Source organism: Nelusetta ayraudi, unplaced genomic scaffold (genome assembly GCF_046127955.1).
Source record: "Nelusetta ayraudi isolate G7.1 ecotype Tasmania unplaced genomic scaffold, CSIRO-AGI_Nayr_v1 ptg000006l, whole genome shotgun sequence".
NCBI lineage: Eukaryota > Metazoa > Chordata > Actinopteri > Tetraodontiformes > Monacanthidae > Nelusetta > Nelusetta ayraudi.
In genome coordinates, this window is record NW_027466056.1 from 2,582,501 (window position 1) to 2,594,090 (window position 11,590).

Consider the following 11,590-nt stretch of genomic DNA (forward strand, 5'->3'; position numbering starts at 1 on the left):
CGCTAAAAAGCCTCTATTGGTCCTTTGGGGTTTTTCAATATTTCACTTAAATCATAAATTGTCAGACCCGATGTTGTGTTTAAAGCTTCTTCCGGTTGGGTCGCCCCCTGGTGGATGCCACCGACGGTAAATGGCAGTGAGGATGAAAGAAACGTCCAATTTTGTTGTTTTCTTGTTGTTTTTTTCCTCCGGAAGCTGGAGAAAGTCAGCCAGACCAGCAGATGTGTTTACGGCTCTCGGAGGGACACTGAGGTCATTTATTTACTGCTCCAGTCATCGAGTTCTCTTCTGGGCGCCCCACAAACACTTAGATTTTTTTCCCCCCTCGGAGGGCCGAAGGAAAATAAAAAAAAAAGCACATCGTCGTTGCAGCGTCAACAGTTTTTCAGGAGTTTACAAGTTAAAGGCCGGCTGGTGCTTTCAGGGACCTCGTGTCTGCTGTGGGATGCTTTTTTTAAAAAATATTTATATATTTGTCATCTCAGTCGACCTGCAGGATTAATGATCCAACAAAAGCCTGCATATTTAGCCCTCTGTCTACAGCCTCCGGTGTTAGCTTCCTGCTAAAGCCTTAGATTTGAAACCCATCGAAACAAGGTTTCCGTTCCATCAGAGATTCGACAGACTTCCGCAGACTTCAGGTGCTTTGGGGTGTGTTCACCAGCCTGGGTGGAGGGGTGTGTGTGTACGTGTGTGGGTGGGGAGTCGTTAGGTAGGTGTACGAGCAGCAAGAAGGAATAGACAAGCTGGAAACATCTTACTGGAGAAGAAATTGGGAAAGGTGCCAGTTTTTCCCCTCCCTGTGTGACATCACAGAGGGCTGTTAGCCAGATTTGTAACGCTCAAATTTTCTCAAAGGTGGAGCGAGATGAGGAAGCAGAGGACAGAGAGAGTAGTGAGTAGAAAACTGGATTTTTCCCAGCGTGGTGCCTTTAAATCAGCAAACAACAGGTCGTTTACTGAAACGTTGCTTTGCGTTTTGATAAATTTTTTAAAATTCCGGATGTCTGGGGGAGTGTGCATCCATTTGGAGCTCTGAAAGTGTGTTTTTGTTGTTGTTGTTGTTTTGCTGTCGACAGAAAACACTAATTTTCATACATTTTTCACATTGACTCAGTTGGCGAACGGTTGCTCCCCATTGTCCCGTCGGTCTCGTCGGTCGATCCGCTCATTTTTCGGCCGAGCGACGGCCGGGCCTGTCTGCCTGCCTGTCTGCCTGTCTGCCTGAGATCCCTGGGCCTATTCTGGGCGAGGCGAGCCCACCGCCCACGCGTCGTGCAGGGGTGGAGAGAGGCATGTGGTGCTCCCAGCACTGCCACTCCTCTGCTAGCAGGGGCCCCTCACAGCCTCGCAGCCGCACAGCCGCAGTGCACAGACGCTGCTGCGGCTGCGGCTGCGAGAGATGGCAGCCCACAATCCTCGCTGTCTCTGGCTGATTGGCTAGCGAATAGCTTTGTGGTTCTTCCAGAGATGAAGGCTTATCTGGCATCCAGGAAACAAAAAAAAAAGGAGGAGCTTGATACGCTGTGGAACCTGCCCCCCATAATAGAAACAGCAGCTCCTGGTCTAACATGGAGGAAGGCACAAATACTTGTGCAGCGCTGTTTTCCTCCCCTTCTACATCTTTTGGAAAGGCAGCAGAGAGCAAAGCATGATGGTCTGTGTAGTTCGGAAGTTACATCTATTCGCTTCAGATCTGCAGCCACCGCTCACTATCTGAGCTTAGCGCAATTTAGCATGCACACACAGCGCTGTGATGTCACGCTGGGAATATTTTTTTTTTAAATTCTCCTTTGGGGAGTTTCTGGACTTCAGAATTTATAACGCTTAAAAGTCCATGACTTAAAAATATACAATAGAAAGATTTGTTATGGTTCGTGGTTTAGGTCAGAGGTATCTTGTTAGCCGTTTTTCAGGTGAATACTTTTGTGTTGTGCTCTACAGATTTCGGATGCAGTACCTCGAGTGGCCTCTAGTAAAAAAAAAAAGAAAAATAAATAATAATAATTGTTGCCCTGCCACATCAAAAGCCCCATATCCACTTCTTATGACACATCCATCATATCGTTCTTTAAAGCTACACTATATAGCACTTGAAAATCCCTCGGTTAATGGCTGCCCCCTTCCTCCCCCTGCAGGCATGGCAGCGGTGTTGCCGAGGACGCTGGGCGAGCTGCAGCTCTACCGCATCCTGCAGCGTGCCAACCTGCTCTACTACTACGAGGCCTTCATCCAGCAGGGCGGCGACGACGTGCAGCAGCTGTGCGAGGCCGGCGAGGAGGAGTTCCTGGAGATCATGGCGCTGGTGGGCATGGCCAGCAAGCCGCTGCACGTGCGCCGCCTGCAGAAGGCGCTGCGCGACTGGGTGACCAACCCGGCGCTCTTCAACCAGCCGCTGGCGTCGCTGCCCGTCTGCAGCATCCCCGTGTACAAGCTGCCCGAGGGCTCGCCTACGGCGCTGCTGGCCACCGGCAGCAGCCAGGAGCGCGCCGCCAGTGTGAAGCCCAGGAGTGCCGATGCCAAACCGGAAAAGACGTCGGCGGGGTCGCCGCTGCAACCGGGGGCCAGCGACGCCGCCGCCTCCCGCTTCTGGTCGGGCCACAGCAACGACAGCGAACACAGCCCGTCGCCGTCCGAGCTGGGCTCGCCCTCCTCGCCGCCGCCGGCGCTGGCGCGCGACACCTTGGAGGCGCTGGACGGCGCCGCCGTGCAGTCGGTGCTGGAGTGCGTGGAGCGCATGGCGCCGGCGCTGGCAGCAAGGGCCGACGCAGGCGAGGCGCGGGAGCAGCTGCGCGCCAACAAGAAGCTGTGCAAGATGATCGGCCACATCTTCGAGATGGGCGAGGGCGAGCCGCGGCGTGAGGAGGAGATCCGCAAGTACAGCGCCATCTACGGGCGCTTCGACTCCAAGCGCCGCGATGGCAAGCACCTCACGCTGCACGAGGTGAGTGAGGAGGAGGAGGGGTTAGGCCAGGGGTGGGCAAACTATTGGACTGGTCGGGCCACACCGGGTTGTGAAATATGTATATGGCCCCCGGGCAGTATTTTCCCCATGCCTGGGTTAGCCCCCAGCATTTCTGCATTAATGGGTCGCGACCCCAAAAGTGTTACCTAGTAGTAGTAGTTTTTACTCGACATAATAGAAATTGGGCTAGCGTTGTTATTTCTGCGGAATAAATCTGGGTCACGACTTCTTGATTAGGAAACACACTGACCCCGGTGTGTGTGTTTTTTTGTGTTCACAGCTGACGGTCAACGAGGCGGCGGCACAGCTCTGCATGAGGGACGTAGCGCTGCTGACACGGCGGGACGAGCTGTTCGGACTGGCCAGGCAGATCTCCAGGGAGGTCACCTACAAGTATACCTACCGCACCAGCAAGTAAGAGACACACACACACACACACACACACACACACACACACACACACAGGACAGCAAGGGAAGGGAGCTGAACTAGAGGATTTTGGATTTCGGTAATAACAATTAACTACTGATACTGATAGCTTTTACTTAAAATGTTGTGATTGTTGAGCAATTGTGTGATTTTTGCCTTTAGTTGATAAATGAATAAATGAATGAAGGAGTAGGCTGAAACCAAAGTTTATTCTTGCCTATTCTGTCCACATGATTACCCGGTTATAACAAAACAAAATATACTTTACATTATTCTTCATAACTAATTCACAATTTAATAATTTATCCTTATAATCAGGAAAATTTATCCTTATAATGTTGCCCTTCATTTTTTTAAACTCAAGAAAGCTCTACACATTTTCAAATAGTCACTGATCCCATTCCAAAATTTAACTCCCAAAAGAGAAACATCTATATTCAACCTTGGTTCTCACCTTGCATAATTCAGACACTCAACTCCACCCTTTCTTTTTCCCTCAATTTAAAAAAACTTAGACTACTGGCCGGAAGATTTTTATTCTTTACTCAAAATAGTATTTTTAAGTATACTATATCTATGAATTTTAAAGTTAAAGTCCCAGTGATTGTCACATCCCGAAGGATGCGAAATTTGTCCTCCGCATTTGACCCGTCATCCCCTGAGGGAGCGGTGGGCAGCAGCAGTGCTGCGCCCGGGAATTATTCCAACCCCGAATACTGAGTGCCAAGCAGGGAGGCAATGGGTACCATTTTTACAGTCTTTGGTTTGACTCGGCCGGGGATCCAACCCACAACCTACAAGTCTCAGGGCAGACACTCTACCACTAGAACTTTATTTATTATTCTAATAACTATTTTCTGTATGTATTTCCCCAAAGCTCAACACAATATGACATATATGGCATACTAAGAAATACTTATACACCCCAAGACTTCCTGTCGTCTTGTCCTGACTTCCTGTCGTTGTGTTGTCGCAGGTCTCGGTGCGGCGACAGAGACGAGCCGTCGCCAAAGAGAATCAAGACAGAGGTGAGAGCGTTGCACATCTTTGGAAATTTTTCTCAGGAATTTTTACAAAATGGCGCTTCCTGTTTTAGTTGCACTCTATTTGTGGACACAGTTATTAATCCACTAGTACTTTTAAAAAAAATAAAACCAAAAAAAAGAGCCCCTGGTGGCCGGAAGAGATCAGCACGGAAACACAAAGCCGCCTCTGAGTGCGGGAGTCTCCCGGCGCTCCGACCCTCTGAATGGATCGTCTCAGCTCGGCCAGCCGGCCCTCGCTGATGGGAAACACGTGGCGGAACTGACGCTGATCCTCGTCTCCCCCTGCAGGAGAACTTCTTCGACATCCAGGAGGCGCTGCAGGCCATCCACATGAGGCAAGAGATGCTGAGGGAGCAGCTGGCCTGCGCCAAGTCCAAGGGGGAGGAGACGGTCGGCCGCAACCTGCAGGTAGAGGCCTCACATGCCTTATATGGGCACGGTGGGCAGGGCATGTGGTGGTGGGTGGGGCTTCATCGCAAATTGAATGGTAATGATTGAAAGAATCACACAGTTGTGGTCCTCCATCTGGGAGGACACTTGATTTGATTTGATTTCTCCCCACGGCGGCAGCGGCGATCCAGTTGGATCCAGTTAGATCGGGTTTGATCCAGTTTGATCCAGTTTGAGCCCAACCAAATTTAAGCCCTTAATTGGGTTCCAGCAGTTGAGACTCGTCCCCCAATTAGAGGCGGCTGGTAGGAGGAAAGCACAAGCGTGCCAGTGTGTGTGTTTGTACTGTGGCAGACACACACACACACAAAAACGCTCCGTTCGTACGTGATGGCGTCTGGTCTGCCGCTGCTTCGCCAGCTGTCTGAGCTTCAAGTTGTCAGCTTGCAAAGGAAGAGGAAGAATGATAAGAGGAAAAGATCTGATGTCTGCGTTTGCGCTGCAGACGACACACACACACGCAAAGTGCTCATCAAGAGAACAGAGCTTGAGGCGTTCTGAATGACTGTTTTGTTTTTGTGGCTTTTGTTGTTTTTTGAGACTGTAGTTCTCACAACTGCCTCTTTGGGGGCAGTCATTTTGATAAGCATTTCTTTGGGACAATTTTTTTTTCTGTTGACCAACTCGACAAGAGTGTTGCTCGAATTGTTTCTGACTGCTCGCTGCTTCATTTAGTTATTTATCCATCTATTATTTGTTCCGGCTAACTGTTGTGCGATTGCGTTGCCACCGCTCAGATCCAGCTCGAGCGGCTGCTCGCGCGGCAAATGGAGATCCTGCAGGATGCCGCCGTCCAGGAGCGGCTCCAGGCGCTGGACTGGAGGATCCCCCCTGCCGCCCTCAAGTACCTCAGTGACGCCCAGAACACCAATGGGGCCGCAGCCGACGGCGGGCGGGTGAACCACGGTACGCTACCATCCTCTTCCTGTGAACTCCACTGCTTTTAAACTTAAACGTAACGGGGCTTTTTTTTTGCCTCCCCCACTTCTTCTTCTGCTACTTTTTTATGACGTCTAATTGCTAACAAAGCAAAAAAAGAAAGATTTCCTTTTTTCCCTCCAAAATCTCAAAATGTTCTTCTTTTCTTTTCTTTTAATGCAACTTTTTTGTAAAAGCGCAGCAGTGAGGATTAAAGGAAGGGGGAAGAGACGCGTCGTTATTTCGGATCTTTCTTCAGCTCGGGGCCCCGTCTCTCCTCCCCTCCCCATCCCCCACCCTCACCCACTCCCGACAGCTCATTATATCGCTGCACCCACGAATCCCACAATGCACCTGTAATTATCCCGCCCACGCTTGTTTACCTCCAGCCAGTTGCCTGGAGGGGGGCGTCTCTCTCTCTCTTTCCATTCCTCTCTGTCGGTCTACCTCTCTCGTCCCGCCCCCTTCTCTCTCTCTCTCTCTCTCTCTCTCTCTCTCTCTCTCTCTCCTTCCTCCTCCTTGTTTTTTTTCCTCCTTTCTGTCAGTTCTTGTCCTTTTTGTCATTTTCTTCGCTTCCTGTCTGAGATAAATCTGTTGTTTGTGTCAGTAGGGTATGTCTTCTGTTGTCATTTTGGGCAAATTGCACAAAAACTACTTTCACTGGCTCAACAAGTTGATTGCTTTAAAAAAAAAAATTAAATTGACAGAAGTGTTTTTTTCATGCTGTCTAGACTAAAAAGAATTAGAGGAAATAATCTTAATGGGCCTTGTGTCGTGTAGTTTGACTGCTTTGACTGCTTGTTCAGTTTGGCCTAAATCATTGTTGCTCTGAGCTGGGTTGACACACCGGAGCCGTTGTGAGTTTCGCACCGCGAAGGCGATGAATCAAGACCGAACTCGGCGGCAGTGAGTCACACGGTTGTGGAATAAAAAAAAAAAATCAGAGACGGGAAAATTGGTTTGCACCGCGTCGAGCTTAACGGAGATTTAAGGTAACAAAAAGACGGCAGCGAACCCACTGTGTGATTCACGGTGTCGGAATCAACTTCCACTGTAGTTCATTTGAGAAGACAAAAAAAAAAACTACGACTCACAAAGAAGACGAAAAAATTAAGGCTGAGTTGCGGACAAATTGGCCGAAACGTCTAAATAGCAGCTTCTCTTTTGTTTTCCCTCCCCAGACGATCGGCCAATCAACCTGCGGGTGGTCAGCCAGAGCATGCAGGAAGGCGACTTGCCACTGGGCAAGCAGCTGGCCAATGAGCTGAAGCGGCACCACAACCACAACCACAACGGCAGCGGCAACGGCAACAACACGGATGAAAGCAAAACACCAGCAACAGGTGAGTCGGCGTATTGCTGCAACAACGTATCAGGTCAAAAATCAATCACTACAAAAATAGGACAATGCGAATGGCGAGTGTTGCGCCACAGCGCCCTCTGGTGGGCTGGGAAGTCAGTTCATTGCGTTGTGCTAGCGCAGGAATTGGTTTGCGGAGCCTAGGGTGTATTTGCCAAGCGGAGCTCTACGCCAATGACGCTGTCTTTGTCTTCCATCCTTTCAGAAAACGGGACATCGCAGCGAACATCCGGCAGCGTGGAGAAGAAAATCATCAAGTCAGAGCCGGAAGACTCCACATAGTGCCTCCCACCCTGTGACCCTGCCCCCCCACCTCAACATTGCCGGCCCCACCATCCCCCCTCCATCGTACTCACACTTGACAGTATGCAGTTATCGACCCTCAGTAGATACTAAGCAAGCACAGCCGCAGTAGAGCCTTAACAACCAACGTTGCCTCATGAATAGCATTTATTTTTCTTCGGTTTTGGACCTTTCGTTTTGTTCTGTTTTGTCGTCGATTTGTTGTTGTTTTTTTTCCGTACTTTTTAAAGGTTGCCAAAGGAGCCCTCGGGTCGCCAATTAGCGGTACGCAGTGCGAGAGCGACTCACGGTGGAAGAAAAAGGCGAGAAGATTTACCTCTAGGTGCACGATTCACAAAAAAAAGTTAGCTCAAGTAAAAATGAAGCTTCAGATCTTCATTACTTCTGTACCTGTCAGCCGTGACTTCGGTGTTTGCCAGTTAAACTCCTAATGGACTGATGTGGACAAAGTGTTACCTAGATCGCATGGTAATCAAATTTTTCTGTGGGCTGCTGGGCATCGAAGGATGTGGTGGTGGTGGTGTTGGGGGGGCGTGGTGTTTGAGGACCTCTGTCACTTTGCCTCAGCCTGGTCTGGTTGCGAGTCGGAGGCCGAGCTAATTGGCTCATTTCGCTTTGTAATTTAGCAAAACACTGCTCTCGAGCTGGGAAAAGCCACCCAATCGGCAAGCAGGGACAATTTCAAAGGGGGTGCAAACGAGGCCCCCGCCGGGCCCCACAGGTCGTCAGAGCCCCTACACACACACACACACACACACACACACACACACACTATTCCTCCCTCCACTGGAGGCCAAGGATTGTGTGGACATGTTTTTTTCTTTTCGTTGTTTCTTTTTTTATGATTTGCTTTGTTTTTAAAAGACAATAACAGCAGAAAAAACAGCGGAACTCCTGTTTGTTACTGTTCCTGGAGCAGCGTCGGGTCTGTAAATAGTACCAAGATTACAAATAGTGCTAGCCTAATCTCTCAAGCAGGGTTTTTTTTGTAGTTTTCTTTTTGTTGTTGTTGTTGTTGTTGTTCCCCCCGCCCTTTTGTCAAGTGTAACTTTGCTGTAGATTTCTCGGTGTCAATAACAGTGTTCATGTGTGTAAAGCCCAGATTTGAAAAAAAAGAAAAGAAGAGAAAAATATATATAATATAAGTGTCTCTGAGGAAAAAAAACTTCAACCGTGTGGAAGTATGTGGTGTACAAAACAAACAAACAAAAAAAAGAAACCTGCTCTACATGATGATGATGATGATGACTATGTTAATTAGCCTTAGCTCTTGACCGTGTTTATAACCCACCTGTGATGGCCACCAGTGCTCCTTTCAGATGCGTGTTGTTTTTTTTGTCATTTCTGTTTTTGTTTTTTTTTTGCCGTTTAGCCGTAAATACATGACAAAATAAGTGTTCGCTGTGTTTTCTGTGTAAATATGTCTGCGCACATGCAATATTTCTGTCAGTTAGCAAGGGAGGTCACAGGACGTTGGCGAGGATCTGGAAGAGGAAAAAGGAGGAGGAGGAGGAGGCGGCGGTAAATTCTGCGAGATGTCGCCCCCGACCGGTTCCATTGAACACTTTACTTGTGACTGTTGTACGACGTGCCCCCCCCCCTCCCCCCCACGCCCCTCCTCCGCCCCCGCACCCTGAACACAGCGCATGTCCGAGCTTCCGTCACCGTCCTCCTCACTGTGTTATTGTCAAGTGATAGATTAGGCTTCACCTAGTATGCACCTGTTTTCTAAACACTAATATATTTTATTTGTTATACAGCACATGGACATTAAACTTTATTTTTTTGAAAACTCCACTTGTGCCGTCAGTTGTGTCGCCCGCCTCGTCCCGGTCGGTTGGTCGGTCAGTAGGTCGGAACACAAAATAAGTGCGCGTTACGTAAGAAGATGGACGAAAACCAAACTAAAAGTTTTTTTTTAAATGACTAAATTGTTTGCAAACACACAGAATTTCCAAACTAACCTGATTGCAGCAGGCTGGGTCAAAATGTTTGGTGTATAAACCAGTAGCGCCTCATTTCTGCTGGACATCAACTGAAAATCTATTTTTAGAAATTTACAAGTAATTACTCATCTCTATTTTTGCTTTATTTCTGGATGCTCGTGTTCCTATGTTGTTGCTGCCTCACAATGTGCTGAAATCCATCTAAAATGCTCCTCAGATCCCCAAATCAGACACAGATTTTAAATCCCAATCATGTTTCACCTCACAAGGAGATATTTCGCACCAAATAATCTGAAGGAGAAAAGACCACCGGGGTGACCGTTCTCCTGGTTTGATTTCCCGCCTCAGACAAATGGAGCAGAGAGGCCGAGGGGTCTTTGTGCTGCTCTGATGACAGGTTATATTCTCCTCTGTAACACCGTAATGCCAAAGATGATGATCATGTTTGGGTAAATTACACATTAGGGGTCAAGCTGCAGGGCGGAGTTTCACTTATATAAAAAAAATAATAAGAGAGAAACTCCTGCCTGTGACAATGCTGCCTTTGAGGAAAACTGCAGGGTGAGCGAATGAAGTGCTTCCTTTAAAGGAGCTTCCTTTCCTCTCCGGCTCGGCTGCTTTTCTTTTCTTTTCTTTCTTTCTTTTTTTCTTTCTTCTTCTCCTCTTTGTGTGTGCATGCGTGTGTGCGTGCGTGTGTGAGTGACATAAATCTGAGCACCGGCCATTTGCATCAGCGTCACGTCGACACATTGTGAAAGCTGCCGATGAGTCACTCTGACGCAGGTCCTTCTCTCACATACCTCCCATCACCGTCCTCTCTCTCTCTCGCTCTCGCTCTCTCTCTCTCTCTCTCTCTCTCTCTCTCTCTCATTCTCTCTCTCTCTCACACACACTAACCACACACGCACACAAAGTCAGATTTTCTCCTTCCCTCCGCGGTGGCAGCCCCGCTCCTCGCCCCCCCCCCCCCCCCCCACCACCACCACCACCACTCTCCTCCCACTTCCCACCTCCTCCTCCGGTGCAAGTCACCGATGATGATGGCGGCGGCGATGATGATGATGATGATGTGTTGCCGCGGCAACGGCCGGAAGGTGGGCGGCTCCGCGGGGCGGTGGGCGGAAGCCAGCCGCTGAGCGGCGTGGGAGGGATCTGCTGAGCCGAGCGCGCCCGTCACCCTCATTTTCGGGAAAAAAAAAGAAGAAGGGAAGCAGGAAGCCGACTTGCTCCCGAGGAGGTGTGGGAGTCGCTGAATTATTGCCTCGCCTCCTCCTGCAGCCTCGTTAGGGACTCGCCTGGTTTTCGACTCCCTGGGCCCTTTTTGTTTTTTCCCCTACCGCCGGCTGTGGAAGAGGGCCTGGGTGTTGGGAATCAAAAAAGGAAATCAGAAGCGTCGACAGACTGAGAAGTTTTAACGTTTTGGCAAATGCAGAGGAGGGAAAAAGTCCATTTCTGGTGCCAGACCATCAAAGATCCAGTCAAATTGGGTCAAAGTTCACACATCTACCTGTTCTCACATCTAACGCAGCCTTGTGTGGTTGATTATCCCAGGAAACCTCTTGGGCATCATCATAGCAGCCGTATTTAGCCCTCTGTTTGCAGCCATTCGTTAGAATTGCTGCTTAGTTCGACCGTCTGCGCATAAATGGGAGCGAAAACAAGGTGGGGTCAGTGGGAGGAGCTAGCTGCTGGCCTAGGGGTGTGGTCACCAACCTGGGAGAGGTGCGTGAGGCCCTTTGTGACATCACAACAACTGAGTTTTTCTAAAATAAAAAAAAATAAAAATGCAAAGAGGTGGCCTGATATACAGTAATTAAAGGATGGCAGCGTTCCAGTTCTGTGCTTCTCAAACCAACGGTGGAAATGAATTCCTTTGATCACATTGAGGGGAATTTTACAAATTAAAATATACCCACGTGAGAATATTTGCCGGACTTTCCCTTGAAGTAGCGTGAATGTTCTGCGCGGAAACTTTTCTTCAGATGCGCAAGGAAGAAGAAGAAAAAACATGTTTCATATTCCAAAAAAAAGAGAGAGCGTAATTGGTCAGCGGGGATCTGTTTGTTTTTTGTTTTTTTTATCCTTATGGGAAGCCGCTGGGCGGGCGGAGTTAACGAGGGCGTCCTGAAAAGTTGGAAGGGAGGCTACAGATGAAAAAAGTGAGGCAACTTTC

The 11,590-nt window shown here is 48.9% G+C and overlaps 1 protein-coding gene across 1 annotated transcript in view; it reads left to right on the top strand.

Moving 5' to 3' along the window:
- Nucleotides 1-9,263, top strand: part of LOC142880980 (NGFI-A-binding protein 1-like) — a 10,863-nt gene extending 1,600 nt beyond the window's left edge. Inside the window, exons 2-8 of the mRNA XM_076014995.1 lie at nucleotides 2,139-2,944; nucleotides 3,246-3,379; nucleotides 4,371-4,422; nucleotides 4,729-4,848; nucleotides 5,628-5,796; nucleotides 6,990-7,151; nucleotides 7,374-9,263. Coding sequence (XP_075871110.1) covers nucleotides 2,141-2,944; nucleotides 3,246-3,379; nucleotides 4,371-4,422; nucleotides 4,729-4,848; nucleotides 5,628-5,796; nucleotides 6,990-7,151; nucleotides 7,374-7,450 — 1,518 coding nt within the window. The 5' untranslated portion in view covers nucleotides 2,139-2,140 and the 3' untranslated portion in view covers nucleotides 7,451-9,263. The remainder of the gene's footprint in view (nucleotides 1-2,138; nucleotides 2,945-3,245; nucleotides 3,380-4,370; nucleotides 4,423-4,728; nucleotides 4,849-5,627; nucleotides 5,797-6,989; nucleotides 7,152-7,373) is intronic.
- The last annotated feature ends 2,327 nt before the right edge of the window (nucleotides 9,264-11,590 follow it).